Below are 23,456 nucleotides of genomic sequence, written 5' to 3'. Positions count from 1 at the left end.
ATTGTTATTCCATTAGGTTAGTAGCCAAATATAGATAAGTAGAACAGTTTAATGCTGTTAAATACATGATCAGTCTAAAGTGCTTAAAATTAAGCCCAATAGCTCTGACACTCTGGAAGAAAAAAGAGGAACAAATCCCTTAGGTCTCAATGAAACACTGCAAACAGATACAATATAGAGACAGTGTGCTTTGCATAATATAGTTTGTCTTAAGACAAATCCTTTCTGCCTCGCAATATAAAAATTCACACAGAACATGAAATCATTTCTTATGTAGACCACACAGTCATAAATTGACACCTTCCCTTTCTAATCACCACACACAGTTATTTCTCATTGGCTGCATGAACACAGGAAACACGATGCTGGGTACTTCTGAGGATACCTCATCCTTTCATTTCAGTTCATTCACAAAATAGATGTCCATCACAAAACGGGTATTTTAGAACTAATAGTTCTTCATGAACAACCAAATGACTTTTCCTGACTTTTCCCCAAAATTGGGGAATTAGAATATGAACATGAATTAGAATATGAGCACCCCCCAAAAAAAATAGATACACCCGGAATGCAACAAAAGACCTGAGAAAGTAGTCAAGTAAGCAGAATGTGAAGAGCCAGCAGGGAACCACTAAGTGTTTACATAAAGCTTAGGGATGTTTTTCATCAGAAAGTACTTACTCCTAGCCAATTTACTCTTATTTTATATTTGACTCAAATAAGATTGGTTATCTGACTTCTACACTCCCAAAACACTGGAAACAGTAAATTAGAAATCAGGGCAGAAGCTACTAGGGTTGAGATAAAACAGCCCAACAGTAATAAAAATTGGTAACAATTACTAGACAATAAGGAGGAAAGAAAACTATTTTAAAAATAGGTATATGAAATGCAAGAGGCTTATCAATCTGGGTTCTTTTATGGTTAGATAAACAAATCCACTCTCTTCAATAAACAAGTGGTGAGAATTTTACAGCATGGGCCAACACAACAAATCTGGCTACTGAGATGCTTGAAAAGCCACAAACATTTTGTAGTGTTTAAATAGCCAGTTTTTAAAATCTGAGCATCTGATTTCAAAGCCTGGGTTATCCAGAAAAAAAGCATTCTATAAAAATAAAATGCTGTGTAGTTAAGAATTTTAGGGGGTGGGAGGGTAGAGGAAGAGGACTCATTCACATGATATTCATCAATACCCTCCCACCCTCTCCCATCAGCAAACTCTGCAAATATTTTTCCTAGCAAAAAATGCACTAATATTTAAATTATTTCTACCAGATACAATATACTGTTCCACTAACTCTGTAATACATAGTTCTCTCCCATCAGCAAACTCTGCAAATATTTTTCCTAGCAAAAAATGCACTAATATTTAAATTATTTCTACCAGATACAATATACTGTTCCACTAACTCTGTAATACATAGTTCCATCTTACCTTCTTGTATATTGTTGGTCCATCCACATTTGTGCTCTGAATGACCACTACTTTATAAGCATCAGAAAAGTGACTTCAATCCCAGGTTAAAATAGATACTACAGTGTGGCAGGTTGAAGTCAAACCCAAAACATTTACTAAGAGTATCGTTCATTGAACAAAGAAATCCTATTCTCTTTCCAAAGGGGATAAAAGACCAGTCTAACCCTGGTAACCTTAACACAAAAGGAAGCTAAAAAGGCAGGGACTCAATAAGAACAAAGGATTGTTCTTTCTGATGACATCAATACGTATTAAACACGATGTGTTACACATCCTTCTATCAATATCTGAGATGATAAATTTGCAAATTAATATATCGGCCATAACTGCATAAAATTACAAGAGTATCCTCTTTAGAAGAGATTTTGATTTATAGAATGGTAGTGACTTTTATGTGTTTGATGTTTCTGAAATTAAAGGAAGAGATGAGCTACTGTGAGCAAGCAGAATACAACACAAGAAATAATTACACTTGTGACCTCATGCCCTATAAGGTCACTGCATCACAGGCCAGAGGAAATCAGGAACCATCAGCATTTACCTCACAGTAGTCACTGCCTGGAATGAAGGGCAAGTGTGGGTATATTTCATAAACTAGCAGGTGCTTGACCTCATAAAAAAGTCAATCATCAAAATGCTACATGTAGAATGTCACAAATAAGAGACACTTAAAATTGAGTTCTGCAAAGCATCTTGCCTTCAAAATAAACTGAGACAACTTACATTTTATCTTTATCCACATTGTAACACAACAGTTTCAAAAAATAACATAAATCCTTCCATAGTAAGAATAGCCAAAAGAAATTTTAAAAAGTGTTTTGGAACATGAAAGTAGTTACAAAGACATCCTAATGGGCTGTAATTCAGAAAATAGAATCTTTATATTCACTATTTTAAGTACATATACATTACTTATCATTTGACTACTGTTACCATTAGAATAATACACTTATCCTCAAATTTTCTATCAGAAATTAGGAATCAAATGTTTATATACTGACTATATTTGTAAAGGATAAAAAAATGTGTTCTCACTGCAAAATCCTTGTATCATTCCACAAGGAATTGGTTTTATGAAAATTTGTGAACTGGCTTTCCAGTTGAAGTTGGCTATTGCTCCTTTTTTCCTTCCCAGTGATTTCTTGTCTACTGACAGAATCCCTGAACAACATAAAGCGAATTCTGAAACAGTGACCATAAAGTTAGAAACCAGTGTAGGAAGGGGGCTGCCGGCCAATAGTAATGTGAAATACGTACGATGCTGCATGCCGTACAAAAAGTTTCTCCTTTAATGGTCTCAACTATCCTAAGACACGCAAATGACTCTGGCCCCATGCTTTCCTGCGGTTCTCAAACAAATTTCCAAAAGCCTTCTGCATTATTGCAAAATGTGCCTAAAGAAAATTCCAGAGGAACCCATTCAATATGACCAGTTGATTGAGTTGTCATCTTAGTCCTAGCTCAATCACTTAATGACTATGAAGTCAGAGAAAGTTACTACCCACTTTAAACCTCAGACTTTAAATCTCTAAGATCAGCCTAGTATGACATTCTGTTCTTCAGTAAAAACATTTTCTGAGTTTCCGACAAATATCTAAATAAGGGACTCTTGAACCAGTCATAAGTCAGGAACTGCCAATACTGCTTAGGTGATTATTGCATATTTTTGAATGCTTCAGATGATTAAATGATAAGAAAAGGACTGATGACTGGATATTTCCCAGATATATTGCTTAATAATTTACCCATTTTGATGATTAAAAAGGTTTCTATGCTCGAATACTTTTTAGGTTTCTAAAGTAAAGCTTTATGCTATAACTTGTTATAATAATCACCTCCGGAAACATTAGTGACAATGGTAGCAGCGATTTCACTACAAGCATGTTGATGGCAGGTGTGGGCTGCCCACCAGCTGGCTCCATAACCTTCTGATCCCTTTGGACAGCAAATCTGTTCAACAGCCCTATGTGGTCATTCCTCATTTGTTGTGTGCTTTCTTCTCCTTTCACACATTCAGAATCCCCACTCCTTTAGCTTGACATCCTTTTATTAAAATAGAAAGCTCCCAGTAAAGCAAACTAAAGCTAATTTTACACTCAGTCAATGTGAAAGTTTCAGAATAGATTAGTATATTATATCAAGAGTTGATGGTGTAAGATGATTTGGTTACATGTGGAATGAGGGTTCATTTATTCTTTCACTAAAAATACAATTATGATAAGTGAAATTGTAAGCCAGCATTCAGTTAATTGATAAAGTACTCCAAGATACTATAATGAAATACTAAGGATTATAATTACCTAGATGAAAAGATTTCAATTTTAGCTAAGAGCAACCTAACTTATGCTTTTTTGACAATGATGAGGATCACAAAGAGTGATTTTCTTAATTATTTTTCTGTTCTATTTCACTGTTGTTGGATTTAATATATTTGGAAATGACACTATCATTTATTTACTTATCAATTAGCAGTATTAACTAAGTCAACTATCTACTCACTCTTCCTCCTCTCATCCCCATTTAAGACCTCAGAATGCTAAAAGGAAATAGGGGTGAAAAGAATGAGTAGTGATAGTCACTAAAAAATGGGGGCCTTCAAAAAATTCAAAAAGTTCATTAATTTCTTAGTCTCAATTAACGCCTCTGGGAGGACTGAGGAAGAAAAGCCGGACGGCGGTGGTGACAATAGTACCTACTTTACAAGGTTATTGCAATGGCTGAAAAAGACAACACAAACCAATATTTAGCAAAGACTGGCCGAGAAGGTGTTCAATTAGTGGTACATATTGTCATTATTTTACTTATTCTGTATCCTCTCTAGACCAACTAACAGACCTCTCACCTAGCAAAGTATTCATTCTTTAATTCATTGCTTCAGAGAGTATGTGTGGCTGTATTATGCCTCTACTTGGAGCTAATTCATTCTCTTTTTTCCTGAAAAAAAAAAAAAAGAGGCTTCCACCACTATTGTTAATGGTACCTCTCTTCCCAAACAACACAAGACAATAATAATCTTTGTTTTTTTCTTAAACCTTTATATGCAATTTGTAATCAAGGCTTAAAATGATCTTTATTCTACTCAATCTACACTTAGGTCTGGGTGTCACATCCCTTCTGCAACAGCCTCCCTTATACTGACTACTGTCCTGGATTCTCTCGCACTATGCTGGTCCATAAAATGTCTTGAAAAATACTTCACAATATTTCTACGATACAATAGCATATTCCTTTTGAAAGAATCTTTAGTGAATTGCTATTTAGTTTCACCTTCAACCTAATCTATAGTTTGTCCTTAAGTTTGGGATCTTCTATTGATATTTAATAAGGTTATGATGAGCTGATTAGCTAATTATATTTTGGGAGTTATTTTATGAAGTTGATAGCCACAAGCTACTGAACAAAAAGCACTATTTCATACTCTCCAAATGCTCAAAAACAGTTTTATCCTAATCTTAATTTTTACTTTTTTTAAATAATTCTAGAAGTTTATTTTTTAAACTTATATTTACCCAAGAACTTTAGTACTAATACTTAGAGTCCATGTGTCTAAAGACTCTGGTTTTTAGACTTAATTTCCTTTTATTAAAATTAAAAAATTCCCACTGCACAAATGCACCTATTCTCTCAGTAAATAGTCCTCTACTTGAACAGATTAATGGATTTTAACAGAGTTGTTTATGTGCGATATTTTAGTTATATGTGGAATATATAATTACAGTTATAGATTATAAATGCATTTATTTAACAACTATATAGTGCTTACTATGACCTAGTCACTGTTCCATGTGCTTAACAAATATTAAATCATTCCCTACTCAAAATAAACCTATATAGTCTTACTATCATCTTCATTTTTTCTGTGACAAAACTAAGGCTAAGAAAGGTTAAGTGTTCAAGTTCATTTACCTAATTAAACAACTATAGTCACCACTGGCAAACAGCTATAAAAATTATAATCTTCTCTGAAGCTTGTTTTCATTTTCTTTCATGTATTGTCTGTCTTGGCATATTAATGAGAAATCCATTACCAAGAATAACTTGTATAGGCAAAAAAAAAGCTCGTTTCAAATGAATCCACCTAAAATCCAGGTCAAATTTTCATAGTAAAAAGTCATTTTTCAGTTTCGTTGAAACTGTAAGAAAGTGAAACTGATATAATCTTATACACAATATAATTTAAAATTTTAATTCTGAAAACTCATGGACTAATAAAGAATGAATTGGAGGGCCTCACCGGTGGCGCAGTGGTTGAGTGCTGGGTTGCGAAGCTGCCTGCGGCCTCTGCGGTGCCGGTTCGATCCCCGGCTGCTCCCCGGCCACCAGAGGAGGGTCCAACATGGCGCGCAGACCTCTCCTGCCACCCACTGCTCCCCTCTGCCATGTACTTCGGTCCTTCTGCCTGCTCTGCTCCCCACTTTGGCTCTGGTGAATTCTCTCACCCTCCCGCGCTTCTGACTGTACCCAGTGCATGTATAAACAAAACAAACAAACAAACAAATAAATAAATAACATGCCTCTATAAAAAAAAAATTTAAAAAAAAAGAATGAATTGGAAATGAAGCACACATTTTTCAAGAAGAAAAAAAATAATAATGGCACAGTTGAAGCCCTTCTTCAACTCACATTTGACCTAGCAGCATTATTACAACATTTTTTTATCTTAAAGGAGTGTTTACTTATTTTTTTTAGATTGAATTATTTTTATTGAGGTAACGTTGATTTGCAATGCTGTGTATGACGTAGGGTGTGGGTTCACCCCTCTATTCATGTATGTTACCACCACTCCCGCCACCAAAGTACCCATGACCTTCTAATATTGGGTCCCCTCCCCCTATGCTCCTCCCTCTCTCACCTTCCCACTCTAGTAGCCTCAATCCTACAGTCAGATTCCTGCCTGCTTTGGTTTAGTTTTGTCTGTTCCTTTGTTTATTACAAACTTTTTATTTTGCAAAATATATTCAAGAATGTCAACATTTTCCACAAGGCCTTTCCCAACCCATTCAAATCATAATCTTCTGAAAGACTTATCTGTCAAATTCCTTGTTAATTTTCTCTTTTTCAAGAGCACACCCATCTCTCTTTCTACCAGATCCTTGTTTTTTAAGGATTCACAATTCCAACTTCAACTTGCAAAGGCTCTGCCTTGTATTTGCCCGTGCATATCATTAGATCATTATCTACCCAGTCAGCAGTACAAGTGCACTGCTGCAGTGGGCAGAGGCAGATGCGACTGTTAAATAAGGCAGGACTTTTGACTAGGGATTCATTTTATAAGGAATCAGTCCATTCATGAAAAATTTGGTATTTACATAATTCTTGGATTGTTTGTTTATTTTAACACCAAACCCCGAACTGCAGAGATTTAGAAAATGCATGAGCAGAATTTGAGCCACCAGTTTTCACTGTAAGGTAAACAATTTACTAGTGTTGATAGGTAAGGAGCATGTACAATTATGACTTTGGGTAATTTTTTCTACATGTGCATCAAAAGCTTTGTAGGAAAGCATGAGGACTCTTACGGGATATGACGTGGTCCATATACTGAGGTAAATAAGGAGCCCAGGCGTCAATGGCTTCCTTGCGTCCCGCTTGCTCAATTCTTCTCAGTTCTGCCAGGAGGAGGGCTTGAGCGGCTTCTCGGACCTTTGAAGTCCACAGACCCAAATGCAACAAAAAGAAAGCAGATCAGTTGGTGAGGTGTTTAAAAACTGGAAAGTTCACAATGAAGGAAAACTAGAAAATATAAAGACTACCTTTATTTACATGAGAAAAACTACCAACCAAATTAAGCACTGAGTGGAATAAATTGGATGCTAGCAAATCATTAAAGACATTTTAATTCATGATCTCACTGAAATGTATTTTAACACTAATAGGTTTCTGTTAGCGCATTCAATCTTAAGCTTTCGGTTAAAAATTTCATTTTCCAAAGCTGTCAAAACATTCTTGATTTTAATTTAGCATTTTCAATTTTTTAAATTCACACATACTATTGACAAAAGTTACTTAGAACTATTAAATTTATTCTGTTTTAACTTGAAACACAGCCTTTTCTAGTGAATTTTTTTATATTATATATGCTAAATAGGTTTTATTTACTAAACACTTAGGATAAATCCACACAATTCATGTATACCTATGTTTAAACAAATAGTTGTCAACAAACAAGAGAACAGCATTAATTCTATAGAAGGGAACTATTTTTTAAAATTACAGTATTTTTTTTCCCAATGTGACATACAATTTTGTTTTATAGTTTCAGTTAGGTTTTTCTTATTTTGACAAAAGTATCATTGAGGGGACAAAGAAACTCGTCATTTGTTCAGTAGTGTACCAGTCAATTTACTATTTGTATTTGAAAAATAATTTAGCAGTATCTGATAAGCATTTGAACCAAAATAAGTTTTTTTTTTTAAAGAGGCATGTTTTTTATTTATTATTTATTTGTTTGTTTGTTTGTTTGTTTGTTTGTTTATACATGCACTGGGTACAGTCAGAAGCGCGGGAGGGTGAGAGAATTCACCAGAGCCAGAGCGGGGAGCAGAGCAGGCAGAAGGACCGAAGTACACTGCTGAGGGGAGCAGCGGACGGCAGGAGAGTTCTGCGCGCCATGTGGGACCCTCCTCCAGTGGCCGGGGAGCAGCCAGGGATCGAACCGGCGCCGCAGAGGCTGCGGGCAGCTTCGCAACCCAGCGCTCAACCGCTGCGCCACTGGGGAGGCCCGAACCAAAATAAGTTTTTAATTATAACTGGCCTTTGAGGTGAATTCAAATACTATTCAACACAAAACCATGAAAACTTTAATATGCTGCAATCCTACTTGGAATTGGAAGGGAGACCAGGAATGGTCAAATACTTTATTTATGTTTGGTAAATTAAAAATTTTTACCTTTTTTTTTTTAAAAAGATTTATTTATTTATACAAGAACTGGGGTATAGGTCAGAGGCAAGGGAGGGTGAGAGAATTCACCAGAGCCACAGCGGGGAGCAGAACAGGCAGACAGACCAAAGACACTGCTGAGGGGAGCAGCGGGCAAGGCAGGAGAGGTCTGCCGTGCTATGTGGGTTTCTCCCTGGCCGGGAATTGAACCCGTGCTGCAGAGGCTGTGGACAGCTTCATAGCATGGTGCTCAACCTGCTGCGCCACTGGGGAGGCCCAAATTAAAAATTTTGAATGGCACAAATTTCTGTATCTACAAAGGTCAAATACCATAATAAGGAAAACTTCTATAAAACATTTGCAAGTCCCTGGTGATATTATATTCTAAGCAATATCTAATACATTAACACAAAATAGTTATTATTTTTTGAGCTCCTACCATGTGTCAGCCTCTGTACTTCCTGTTTTACTTGCATATCTTGCTTGATCCTAATAGCAATCCCATGATAATTATATATTGATGCCCACTTTACAAATGTTCTTCAAATAAGTTAAGTAAATTGCCCAGGATCACAAAGTTAATAGTTAGCAGAGCTGATAGTTAAACCTAGGTTTCTTCTAATTCCAAAGACCTTCTTTTATTATAACGCAGACTCTACCTTTGAATTATGGCTATTTGCTTAGATTGGATGTGATTATATCTGAGTGTGTGGTTTGGGGATGGATGTAGGTGTATGTGCATGTGTGTAAAAAACAAGTGCATGAGAGGCAGTCCACACAGTATATGAAACTTTCTACCAAATAAGTCACTGGATTAAAACAAAAAAAGTGAAGAAATAAGCAATCCGGAACACTGCCGTGTTGTGTAAACACTGAAAATCAAAAACCCATGCAAACAATGAATTTTTTTTCAAATTTACATGAGTCCAGTGCCTTTTTAATGTTTTTTGTTTCTACCCACAGCACCACAACATTACCTCCAAGCATCGATCCTGCCACCTGCGAGCCAGCATTTCGAGAAGAGGGGGCCGGAACTTGTCCAAGCCCAGCAGGTCCGGCAGCATGACACAGTGCATGGCGGCCAGCTGGCTCCACCCTGTTGAAAGGCAACATGTCACACACACTTTAGGCATTGTGGAAGTCCCCTTTCAAAGAATTCTCTTTCTATAAGTATACCCAACACACACACGCACACACACACAGAGCAAGTCTGATAAGTTATATTATAAATGATCTCAATTTATTATTAGACATTCTGTACAAAGAATTACAGCAAATGTTTTTCATCTCTAGATCATGTAACTGGGACTTACAAGAACTCCCCAAGTTTTATAACAAAAATAAGTTTTCCCATAAAGTATGTAGATGTCCACCAGGAAAACACATTTCTAAATAGTCTCTCTAAAAGAAAATATACATTCAGGGATGGGAAAGTATAGAAATAAACATGTATTCGGCCTTGACATTTAAAAGTACATTCACTTAAAAGGATATTCACAAAGACATGTGAGGACAAGCTGGTCTCTAAGGCCTCCCCACCTGTGTGTGTCACCACTGTCAGTCAACAGAGATGACTTTCCTTCTCTGTCAGAGGGTCTGTAACTAAGGCACTTAATGATCCCATTTCTTAGAAAATGAACCAGTCATTTAATCACAAATCATAACTGAAATAAGTAACATAACACCAATTTTGAGAGGAAAATTGAATTCAGACATTCTACAAAATAAAAACCAGACATTGCAAACTTTATAAAATTTTGAGGCTCACTAACTATAATCTGAGGGAATAAAAGTTATGTTTCCCAAAATCCTAATTCACAATATGAAACTTGGTTTTATAAAGAAGATTTATGTAACTGTAAACTATAAATCACAGTAATATTTAAAAGTATTGGTATCCAGACATTCCCGGGTAATCATTTCATCCTACTTTAAAAGTTATGAGAAATACAAACACAATAAATGCCTTCATTATCTATGAAGTCACCATTAATCCACAATAATTACTATTAGCTCTATGGGAAAATATTTAAAGACAATTAAAACTGGATACAGAAAATTCGTTAACTACCATATTACATTGTGAATTATCTGTGATCATAGGTATTTTGAAATAATCTGAATGTCATCTTATACAACAACAATAAAAACCCTACTGTAGAATTCAAAATGTTTGCTGGGATTGTTTTTAAAAAAAAAAAAAAAAGTGAGTGGAGACAAGCCTACCTAAAGATTCATCCTTTCAGCAAGGAAATTCTCATTAACTCAGAATATATAATCATATTAGTTAAGATGACTAGCCTGCACATTTTATGTTGTAATTTATTTTCAACAGAGGTGTATATATGTATGAAGTACAGTTATGAGTAAATGTTAATGTGTTGATTCTCACCTAGGTCTCAATTCTAATGGCTAATTTTTTAATTAACAAATGTGTATCTTTTCTAACAGTGTAACAAATATGACCCTAATTATTTTTGCTACAGTCCAGCCTACACATACAAACCTTAGTACAGATCTGTGACAAGGAAACTAACCAAACACAGCAATACTTTTAAGTGCCTATGTTTTCTTCCTAAAGGAATAGGGCTCTGCACGTTACAGGTTTTGCACCATTATTTCCATTTGAATTAAATGATAATATAGCATTTCAGTGAAGACACAGAATCAATAGAGATTAGAGTTAGAGATGAGAGTTTGGGTTAGAGTTGAGATTTTGTGAAGTTCCCCCTTTGTATATTATGCAAAGGTGAAGCTTGAGCCCACCATGAAGAGAGCAGATAAACAACTCAGAGCTCACAAGTTCTACTAAGCTTCCAGACAGTGTACATGAGCCCAAATGACTCTCAGGGAACTAAGGTTCATGGATTCCACTCAGTTTCTAGGCTCCAAATGTACTTCCTACTAGTATAACTCCACCGGGAGAGTAGGGTAGCCAAATACATTTTTTTTTTTCAATTTAAAAATGGAAATTATGGATTTTTGAGTTGGCCAGAAAGAGAAGTAGTAAGGAGAATAAGTGAATTCCTATCTGTTTATGACTGGTGATAATCATCAATCTGAAGACTTTGCAAATGAGAATGCAGATTAAGAGGACCCATCAGGTTCTCCTCTAATCAGTGCACCTAGTGTATGAAGGGGGCAAAGTATGTCACAGAGTATTGATACATGTAAAATAAATTAATTGGCTCTGACACTAGAGGCCAGAGGCAAATGCCATCATGAGAAACGGTCTACCTTTGAATACCTATTTCACATCAAAGACAAGCATCTCTGCACTTCTTTAGCGGATCACAGGAAACACGGTCTACACCAGCCAGGAATGACCTTATACTTTTACAACTGGTCCTTGACATTGACATTGGCAAATGCAGATATAAAATTGAACCTTTAGGGTTGTACACATAACAAAGCAGGTGAATGTATAAATCAGATTAAAAGAACATGTCATATCAGAATAAAGCACAGACTGAAGGATAGTTGTTAGGAAGTTGAGAGTGAATACCTTCATTTACTAAGAAACAGGAATGTAAAGCAGGAGGAGGAGCAGGGTCACAGCCAGAGTGATCAGCGTCAGACCGAGCAGAAACGACAGGCACAGCAACTTGCAGAGGGAAAGAGAAGAAATAAAAAGGAGAGAACTGAGGTACAGCAGTTTCTGAAAAAAAGCTCAGTATTAGTGAAGAATGAAAAACAAAGTGGGCAAGATATAGGAAATGTAGAACTAAAAAATGATGTTTTAATCAGAAAGGTGTGATTGTTAAGGATTACAGAGGGGAAATGGTATATTTTATTGAATAGTTATCACAATGTAGTTCAAATTCCTCTTAAAATCAAAAATCTATTTAATAATATAGTTGAATGATAGGTCAGCTAGTACAAAAAAAAAGTTCTAAAAACAACTAGGGCTATAATGAAAGATGACAATAAACATATTAAGAATTAGCAAATACGTAATTCAATATTTAGAATACATCTTCATAGGTTGTCGATTACATTTTTTTTCTAATAATTTACTTCCTAAAAGGATGGGCAGATTATTTTTTAATCTCAAACCAATATCCCTGAAGATCATTTCAATTTTATACCCTCATATTATAAAAATTCAATTTAAAATATACCAACTTATACAGAATATGAATACTATACTGTACTATACTGAACTCTCATTAAATAAATCCAAATATAGGCTCATTCTTTGCAGTGTAAAAAATATATTTACGCTGCAAATGCTTTACAGTCCAAAAATAATTACTGTGCATGTTATAATCCTTATAGAATAGATGCAAATCACCCCCCACCCCTATAAAAGTTATGTCACCAGAAAATGTTTCAGCTTAAATTATCATATGAAAAGGCAAAAGGACCGTATGGCACAGACATTCTACAACTGGAGGTCAACGTTAAGATTTAGAGGTCACCGTTTGACACTTCCTTCCTATGGAGAAATTACCATATGTCATGCACAAGCATCTTCAAATTAATCCCTCTCCTTTCTTCTGTCATTGAACAGCAAAAGGTTTGGGCTCCTGAACAGATTAAGCATTGTCTGCTGAATGATATGTTTGCTTTTCATGCAGTGAAGTTCTTTTGTACCTACAGGACAGCTGCATGAAAACAACTTTTCATAATTTCCACACGAATGCATCATAATGTCAATCAGGCACGTGTGAGCTAAACAGTAGAACTAAAAGAAGTACATGAACAGTAATAAAAACCAGAAAATCCAACTCTGTAAACGTAAGAAACAGATCTTGAACACATGAACGTTTTAGCTGGGAAATTATAAATTTTTATTATAAGAGAACTGTTTTTAGTTCTTTATGAAATTACAATTATTATGTTACCTTAGAAAAGCAACAGAGTTGCTCCTAATTCTATACTTCATGAGATCAAAGAATTCCACTGTTACCTTGCAAAGAAGTTCCAAATATTTCTATAGTCCATTGAGTATTTTTCTTTTGATCATTTTTAATTATAATTTCAGTTATTATGGCCTAAAAATATTAATTTCCCCATGCAAAAAGTAGATAAGCCATGGTGGCAAGAAATAAATTTTCAGGTTACAGCTTTCATCTACCAAGATTATTGAGAAAGTTCCTTTGGTGGTTTCTAACACCAACAATTAAGACTTTCCTCTAATTTCACACTTTAAAAGGAGAAATTATTATTATACTTCAGCTCTGTCTGGTTTTATCCTTAATTCTTTTTGTATTTTTTTTAAAGATTTATTTATTTATACAAGCACTGGGTACAGTCAGAAGCGTGGGAGGATTAGAGAATTCACCAGAGCCAGAGCGGGTAGCAGTACAAGCAGATTGACAAAATACACTGCTGAGGGGAGCAGTGGGCACGGCAGGAGAGGTCTGTCACACCATGTGGGACCCTCACCGGTGGCCGGGGACCGAACCAGTGCTGCAGAGGCTGCGGGGAGCTTCGCAAGCCCAGCGCTCAACCACTGCGCCACCAGGGGAGGCCCTTATCCTTAATTCTTAAAGGAAACTAGAATGACAGACTGAGGAAATTCAGTATAAGTAAATAAAAGTTTAGGACTGATAGCTAAATCAAATAAGCAGTGGAAACTATATTCTCTAAGTCAAATCTAAAGGTCGTTAGAAATGTTTCTAGCAAAATTGCTACAATATAATATTATGTGTTAACAGAATAATGTTTAATATATGTAACTTTTTAACGAGAGAAATAAACAAATTCTAGGTATTATATATTTGGTGTCCTATTCAAATGACATTGCATATAGAAAAAGACATTAATACCTTCCTTTAGTAAATTTGCTGGCCATTAAAAGCAGTGCAATGAAAGTCAAGGAATAATATTTTCTATAATTGAAAAATCTCTGCATCACCACCAAAAAAATTAATTTACTCAGACTACCTCATAGGTGAAAATACAGAAACTAGAACTTTCATAACTGAGACTATTAAAATGAAAGTCCGCTAGAGCTTTTAAAATAGTCAACATATAGGGAGGAAAACAGGAACAGAAATTAGAAGGAAAAAGTACCACTTCCAAAATGAAAAGCCCAAGATTTAAAGACAAATAATAAATCTGAAGAAGTGATGTGCAGCACTGAACAGCAAAGTTTTATACCATAAAGCATAGGCATGCATTTGACTTCTTAAAACAGAAAGGCTGCTGTACCTACTACCAGTTTGTCCCTTATTAAAGATTAGTAAAGCACAGCTTCAAAATGGTGATCGAACTGACACCAATAATAACACAAATTCTCTTATTTTACTTGGAAAGGTCTTTAAAGTAATTTTGCGGCTAAGAGCCTCTTTAACTACTTACTCTTACATGAAAAGACAGATGAAACTAAAGCAAACTGTGTGATAGATAGATAGATAGATAGATAGATAGATAGATAGATAGATAGATAGACACACACATATCTCTTCACATACGCTCTGGCTTCTCTTTATATAGCATATACACAGTACTCAATATTACAATATATCCATAGTTTCTGTCTTTGAACAGGAGTATTTAAGTCTTTGTTTGAGATCTCATTCTAAACTCCTTTTATCCCCACTACCACTGTGATATAAAAAATACATATAGGACAGAAAGCTAGCATGCTTGGGCACAAGTACTTGAGGTGCTTTCCACATATTGGTCCAAAATGGATCAGCCTCCCAGTACAGGAACACAAGTAGCCCTTTGAATACATTTTGAAGAAAGAAAAAAAAGGAATCTAGAAAGCACAGAAAACCAAACACAATATGCAAATTACTAAGTTTTTTTCAAAACTTAACACTAAAAAAAAAAGAATAAAATTATTTAATGATGAATCATCATCTAAAGTGCTATATGGTAACATAAAACTTTAAGAAGAAAAGGATAGAGAAGGAGGAAGAGAAAAATATATGAAAATTAGGCAACTTTGTAGCGTCACTCAGAACATAATATAAATGCAAGACACACAGGGTCCAACTAATTCAGAGATCTTAAAGGAACATTTGCCTTTTCATAAACTTCCTTTGTGTCTTAACTTTTATGTTGCAGGTAAATGAACATCCCAGTCATCTTTTAAATCAACATGAAGCATTAACATAAATTAATCCAATAGGATAAGGAAAAAGATTATCCTTAAAACACTGCAAATGGAGAGCATGAATACCTAAGGAAGCGTACAATAGGGAGTAGAAGGCAGGCAATGGAAAGGACAAGGATAAAACAGAACGAGTTTTATGAATGCCCCACGATGGCATTCTAATAGACATATATTAAGATAAAATATGAATGTGCTGATGTTTTAAAAAATGCATTAACGCTACTTAATCTCCAGATCACCACTGAATTACAATCAGAATTGGAAGAAGTTCAGATATAATGATAAGTTTACCCTAGCCAAATTTTATTCTGGCCAGATTGGGGGGAAAAAAAAAAAACAAACCTACCTTAAAATAGATCCTTATTACTAATAATCAAATTAAACAAATGAATGAAAACAAAAACCAAGCAGAGAGAAAGTTACAACATAAACACCAATTTGAATTAGACATATTAAAGCTATTAAAAGTTTCCCCTTCATTAAATTAACTTGGTACCTACCATTTGCTAGTTATTGGTCTAAGCATATTAAAAACTCACAAAGGGTGCCAGGAGAACAGTAGGGAATAGGGGGAAGGTGTACAATGGTACAGTGAGGGATAGATTTGAACTTTTGGTAGTAAACTTAATGCACTGTGTACACATGTTGGTTAATAAGTATGCACATGTTATAGTACAATGTTGTTTCAATTTTAAAAAACAATATTTTGCATTTTCATTTCAAAAAGTCACAAAGATCAGACAAGACGCACCCTTAAGATGCTCAGAGTCTGGTAGGAAAAGCAAGTAAGTAACCAATTAATAAATTATCATAAATTGTCTTCTTCTAGATATTCTCCACTAAATATAAGCTTCTAAAAGGCAGGGATTTCTTTTGTCAACCCTTACAGTCTCAGTTCTACTTACTAACATATTGACTCTAGAAGCATAAAAAGAACTTATCTCTAGATTCATTCAACAAATGTTTATTGTCCAACTACGTGTAAAGCCACTGTTCCCAAAACTTGTAATAAATCAGTGAACAAAAGAGAAAAAAAAAAAACGTTCTTGTCCTTTTAGCTTCCAAGGCAAACCAAAGTCATAAACCATTTTTTTAAAAGGCACTTAAGTTCAGACAAAATTTTAAGGGGTGCTTAGGTCCATCCATTGACCTGCTATATGTACTGAGTCTTTCCTCACAGGCCCTGGAAGAGGTTTACAAGAAACTATCAGGTCATTTCCATAAGTGATTCCTGAGATAATTTAACAACGACGACCTCTTCTAAGGTCAGACAATTTACAAATAATGCAACATAACCTTAAGCACTACAAACCTGGACCAGAGACTTACTCCCTGAGATTACTGAGCTGATGCAGAGAAGTACAGTGCATCAGAATGCAGAAAAGCCTACATCCGGCAGCAGATTTAGGGCTGTCTGACTGTGAACAAAAATTTAGTTGTTTGATACCTCTGATCCCTGTTCTCAAGTGAGATGTTTTATAAACTGCAAAATAGTATCTAATAAATATATACTGTCTTCATCAAAAAGTCCATGACTGTCAGTAACTGTCAATTACTGGCAAACACTGAATTAACTAGGCAGCTGTTAGAAAAATTAAACCTCTGGTGAGGTTTCTTGTGTGGAAATCATTTTCCGATGAAATATCCTGATATTGCTTATGAGAAATTATATTAGCTATACATCAACATCATCTTTATTCTCTGGCCCAAATGTCTATGAAGGTCCAATCCTCAGCTAACATCTTTACACCATATAGATAATTTTGTCCCTGAACAAGAATTAACCAACATGTAAGTGACAGTTTATCAAAAAGGAGCATATTTATGCTTGCAACCCAACTTGAAAGATGGATTGTCACCAACATACACTACAGCAGGAGTGGGAAAAGAAAACACAGGAAAGAGGAAAATGTTTAAAAGAGGTAAACGGTGTCTGAGCAGAAAGATAAAATATATAGCAATGTAACAGCTGAATTACAGTCAGAGGCCTTATTTCTTACCCTAAATTTGTTGTGTATGTTCATGGGTTAGTACTTGATGTATAAAAACTTCAAGAGAGCATACATCTGCAAGCTACTTAGAGCACACATCTCCTAATCTCCCAGATAGAATTGTCTGGAGAAAAAAAAATGCTTAACCAATATTTTTGCCAAAGAAATAATCACATCATATTTTCATTTTAACATTCAAAGAGAAAGCAGGTTTCATAATGTCACCCTGAAGGATTTTACCTTGTAACTCTCACAGCAGATTGCTGACCTACATTTGCTCTAAAAGGCAAGCATCTGTGCTATTCCAGATGGAAATTCCTACAACTGTTACCTTAAGTAAATGTTTTAGAAAAGTCTCAAATCTCAGTGGCTTCTTCAGTGTTCTCAAAACTCAGTGTTAAGACATTCCAACTTTTTTTTTTCTCTCCAACTTTTTTTTTAAATAATGAATTTTATTTTTATATTCCCCATACAATTGCAACCCCCCCATTTTGACCCCAATCCCTCCCCTCCCGCCCCCCACCCCCAAAAAGTGTCTCTGGTTCATAGTTTTTTGTTGATTTTGATTTTCACTTTCTTATAGTTATTCATTTTCCTGGTCCCTTATTTAAGTTTTCTAGATTCCTATTATGAGTGAGACCATCCGGTATTTTTCTTTTTCTTTCTGACTTATTTCGCTGAGACATTCCAACTTTAAAATCCTTGGTCTGACCAGGTGAACAAGTTCGATACCACAATGGTAGAGAAGTATTTAAGTATCAATAGCATCATGTCAATATCACAAATTACACAGGATCACTTGTATCTACTATGATTGCAGAGGGTGAAAAATGAATCAAAGAATGAACATCGACGATAAAGAATGATAATGAAGATAAGAAAGATGACAACAAATAATGTCTATCAGGAATCAATCCTAGATAAAGCTTTAAACTAGCCAAAGGAAAGAGTAGGCGGTGCCACTTCATATTTGTATTGGGTAATCTGGAAGATATTTTCAATGCATTTATAAAATAAATACATGTTATTGGAGAAAAGGCAGAAATCTAGAGTGAAAAGATACTGATTGTATCCTAATCACACCACTATAATGTAAACCATTTCCCTCTCTCCCTGAAATATGCTCTAAATATAGTAAAACTCTACAAAACAGAATTTTCACATTATAAAAATAATATACTTACAACAATTTATTCATTTTACTTATGATTTATTTAGTTGAGGTAATATGAGGATGCCCATAGTACATCCACCAGCAAATCACCCCCAGTTCAGCACAACAGTCCATTGTGCTTCCTTCCCTCTTTGCCTTTAACCCTCACCCCCACCCCCACCCCCATCCTCTCCCCATTCTGGATGCTTCAGTTCGGTAGTCAGCCTTCCAGGGTTAGTTTTTAAGCTTGTCTTTATCTGACCCTTAGTTTGGCTTCCCTGCATTCTACATACTAGTGATACCCTCCAGTACTTATCCTTCTCCTTCTGGCTTATTTCACTTAGCATTGTTCCTTCTAGCTCCATCCATGCTGTTACAAATGGATGAGTTTGTCTTTTTGATCACTGAATAATTTCCCATTGCGTATCTATACCACATCTTCTTGATCTGTTTCTGGGTATTTGATCATTCAGGAATACAACTACAAGATGTTTTTAGTTTATAAAAAATCAGAGTTGTTTAATTCCATTTTGTGCTCCTTTCTTGGTATATACTTCACACATATTCAAGTATGAAAAGTTACCTAACCAAAACTATATGAATCTTAAATAACTTAATACAAATGACGATAAAAATATATAAATTTTATAAGAGCACAAGGAAAGGGAAGGAGAGATTGCGTGCACTGGAAATGAAGGTTGAGAGTGGTGTAGAAACTGTGGGAACTGATCTCCCACAATAATAAGGAGCCCACAGACAGACCTGATACTGGAAGTCAAGCACATCATTTGAGGATATTAAAGTAAGTGCCAAATAATCAAATAACTAAGAGAAAAGTACCTGTGCTTGGGAAGGAGAAAATTCTCATATGAAGTTAGAAGCCTATTGTTTACCTAATATCTCACAGAATTATTCATTCACTCTTAAAGTCCTTTGAAAAAAAACAAAGGAAAAAGCCTCCATGGTGGTGCAAGGGGTTAAGCACAGCACTATGAAGCTATCTGCAGCCACTGCAGCATTAATTCGATCCCCAGCCAGGAGCTACCCACATGGTGAGGCAGACCTCTCCTGTCTTGCCCGCTGCTCCCCTCAGCAGTGTATTTCAGTCAGTCTGCCTGTTCTGTTCCCCACTCTGTCTCTGGTGAATCCTCTTACCCCCTGCACCTCTGGCCTATACCCCATTCTTGTATGCATAAAATAAATATATCTTTAAAAAAATAAAAAAAAAACAAAGGAAAAACGAATATTCTAAAATGTCATCATATGCCAGCAGAACTTCCATTAACCCACCTCTTCTTTCTTGCTTTCTTTACTACTTTTATCATTATGTGAGTCAGCACCAGGTCTTGGCATGAGGAAAGCTCCTAAGGAGAAGTGATCTCCAACTCCCAATTCCAGTCATTAGCTCATCTGTCAGTCTTTAAATGATTATAAAAAAAAATAAAGGGAAACTCAACCATCCTCCTCTTCTACACCTTAATGAAAAGCAAAGCTATAGAGAAAAGTTATGGTATAAGATGATTTAATTAAAAAGCAAGGGCTTTCATTTGTGACTTTCAATGCATGAACTATGGGCAAATGGCAGAGGAACAGTCATTGTGTGGAAATTGGAATTAAAACATTTCTAAATGTAGTTTAAAATCTGTATAACTTTTAAACTCAAGATACACATAATTAAGGCATTAGTGGTGCCAAGTTAAGGTGCCCTTAATGCATAAAAATTAGGCCAAAGACAGAAAAATGAAATTATGTTGAAATATACCCATTTATCAATTTCTAAATAAATCTGATTTATTTTTAACTGACATCTTAATCATCCATCTTTACATCTGGATTGTAACAACTTTTCTCTCTTTTAACAACCTGAGACAAATAAAATGTTATGATAATACATAGGCTAAGTCTCCTCAATTTCTAGAGCTGAAATGTCATGTCAATTACTTAATAAGATTTAGTTTTATCCAATTATCCAGCTTCTGTGTATTTACCTGAAAAATACGAAAACACTAATCAGAAGAGATACATGCACCCCTATGTTTCCTGCAGCATTATTCACAACAGCCAAGAGTTAGAACAGCCTGCATGTGCACTGGCACAGGACAGGACAAAGAAGGATGGTGTGGACAGATACAGGAATCCTACTCAGCCATAGTGAAAGTTGAAACAACAGAGATAGGACTGGGTGGGTGACGGCTCGTAAAGTCAGAGAAAGACCAACACTATGATTTCACTCATGTCATACAAAAACAAAACAAATAAACTAAGTAAAGCAAAAACAAAGCTGTAAGTCGAAATCAGTGATTGTTAGAAAGGAAGGACGAAGGAGGTGGGTAAATTAGTTAAAGGGGGTCAACTCTATGGTGACTCAATGGATGGAATTAGATTTCTAGGGATGAAAATAATGTATTATGTACAGATGTATATTATATATATATATATATATGTGCGTGTGTGTATATATATAATGCTGATATATAATGATGCACTCCTGAACCTATAAAATATAAATCAAAGCAAAAAACCATTATAAACCAGTTACTTTAATTGAAAAAAAATTTTAAGGTATTTCCACAAACAATATGGAAATATTCAAAGTTTTTACTATACTATTATTTTAAAAGAAAGAATTAAGATTACAATTACGAATGACTGATATAATAACAATAAGGGACCATACATTTAAAATTTTATTTAATAAAGTTTTCTTTTGTAATAACACTTTAAAAAATAATTTAATTTTACCTTGTTTAATCTGTCCTTGTACAACATTACTGGAAGTTGGGGGAGAACCCTTTGCTTTAGAAAGGTCTGGGGTGCTTGGTCTAGGCGGCCTTTAAAAAACAAAAAAAAAATACATATATAGATTTATATTTTTTGCTTATAAAGCCACTTAAAATATTAAACTTTCTAGTTCCAAATGAAATGCAAAAAGAACAAATAAAGAACATTTTCAATTCACTGTTCCAAAAAGATGGGGGCTTTGTTTTGTACCTATTAATATTTTCCATTTCAAATTTTAATATGATAAATTAAATAGTAAGTATCACATAAAAATAGTAAGTATCTACAATTTATGCTTTATACTACCTTAATAGTCTTACTTTAATGTATTATTACTTATTGATAAATATAATAATTAGTCCTTCATCCTAAAATCTCATCCTGCGCTGAGATTTTAGCCTATTATATATCGTTGTGCAAATAAATTCAGGGAACAATACACACTGAGTTTAAAAGTAGTCCTAAAATGTGAAAAAGGTAGTAAGACATGAAGAAATCTTAGACTCTAAAGGCAGACTAAATCTGTTCTGAATTTTGTCTCTACCACTACCTAGCTGTGTGACCTTGGGCAAGTCACTTCCTCTCTCTGTGCTTCAGTTTCCTCATCTATAGTAAGGGATAACGTAAGTACATTCCTCATAGGATCAAGCGCATTAACGAGATAGTATCTACAATAGAGCCAGAGACACGGTAAGTGCTACTTCAGTATTTGTTTGATTAAAAAAAATTATTAATATGATCAACTTTCAAAAGTATATAATAAAACCAGTTTATAAAGTTGTCTTCCAGATTTCTGAAAAAAAGAAATAGCAATTTAGGTTAGGTACTCTAGAAATATTAAAATACTCCTCTTTTGTACTTAACAGTCATTTTCTCTTTTACCTTTGGAAAATCCTAACTATACTTCACACAGTTCTTTCATTCCATGAGTCATAGTAAGAAGCATTCAATCAAATATACATTTGAGATAGAATGTTACTGAAAACTTGAAGCAGATGCAGCTCTAAGATTATATTTATGAAGAACTAATCTATAATTCATTTATTAAAGCTAAACTGTGACTATGCCCTCATTCCAAATGCTTTTTTTAAAGAGCTACTAAATATGGCTGAGCACAGAATATACTCTATGTTTCAAATACTGTATCCTTAAATTTAAAGGAGAAACGAGTAACACACACACATGAAAGTGTGTAGAGCTAAAAAAAAAAATAGTAAGAAACAGTGACAACAGGAAACAGATTTTTTTAAACATAAGAATAAAATCAAGCTCTCGTAGTCACACCTGGTAGGGCCCTTCTTCATGTGATCACCAATAAAAGTGGCATTCGTCATACTCATTAAGGTATTTGCCAAGGATATGATAGACAGGAGATGTTGGGTGGTGACGGCTCGGGACACCCCATAAGTTCCTTTTCCTACTCCCTCTGTTGCTGGCGGCTTCCTTCCTACTTCTGCTTCCCCGAGAGGTAGTTTACCAGCAGCTTGATTATAACCAGGAAGCATCAGGCTCATATGACCTCCCCGGGATAAGAGACCGAACGACACCGTGCAGTGGGGCTTCAGCATTCCAAGACGATCCAGACAGACGTCATCCAGAACTTCGTTCAGACCCCAGGCGTGAAGGCAGGACATGAAGAGTTTGGCTGTGTCCATAGTTAAATTATATTCTAACAGGGTCAGTGGCTTCGATTTGCTGGCCCGGTACTCAGGGTCACTTTCTTCCCTTCTCTGCCGCATTGTCTCCTCGTCCTCCTCATCATCGTCCAGGAGATGCTCCTTTATGTTCTCTTTGATGGTCTCTTTCACTTGTTGGAAGAGGACTGCTGCTCGTTTTCCAGTTAGGAAAGAGCCCCCTTTGTCTGAACCGCCAGATGCTTTTTGCAAATTCTCCGGGGAAATAAGTGCTGTGTTCGGCCTGGAGGCTTCCTCGGTGAGGAGCTGAATAATCAGCGCTTCCACGTCAAAGAAGAGCACGTGTATATCCGGGTCTGTTAAGTTTGTTTTTATTGCTTGAACCATCAGGGAGTTATGAGAATATTTAGGTAAATTTCCCTGCAATAAATATTTTTAAGAGAGTGTTATCATTAAAGTGTTTGA

The 23,456-nt window shown here is 35.3% G+C and overlaps 1 protein-coding gene across 1 annotated transcript in view; it reads right to left on the bottom strand.

The window, feature by feature from the left end:
• WDR7 (WD repeat domain 7) overlaps positions 1-23,456 on the bottom strand; it is a gene marked incomplete at its 3' end in the record, with an annotated part of 253,430 nt that overhangs the window by 178,259 nt on the left and 51,715 nt on the right. The window contains exons 11-15 of the mRNA XM_084252706.1: positions 22,642-23,411; positions 21,319-21,407; positions 11,866-11,964; positions 9,338-9,456; positions 7,000-7,123 (exon numbers count right to left, since the gene is read on the bottom strand). Coding sequence (XP_084108832.1) covers positions 7,000-7,123; positions 9,338-9,456; positions 11,866-11,964; positions 21,319-21,407; positions 22,642-23,411 — 1,201 coding nt within the window. The remainder of the gene's footprint in view (positions 1-6,999; positions 7,124-9,337; positions 9,457-11,865; positions 11,965-21,318; positions 21,408-22,641; positions 23,412-23,456) is intronic.

This window comes from Talpa europaea (assembly GCF_964194135.1).
Source record: "Talpa europaea genome assembly, chromosome: 13".
Lineage (NCBI taxonomy): Eukaryota > Metazoa > Chordata > Mammalia > Eulipotyphla > Talpidae > Talpa > Talpa europaea.
This window is presented reverse-complemented; position numbering and strand designations above follow the sequence as displayed.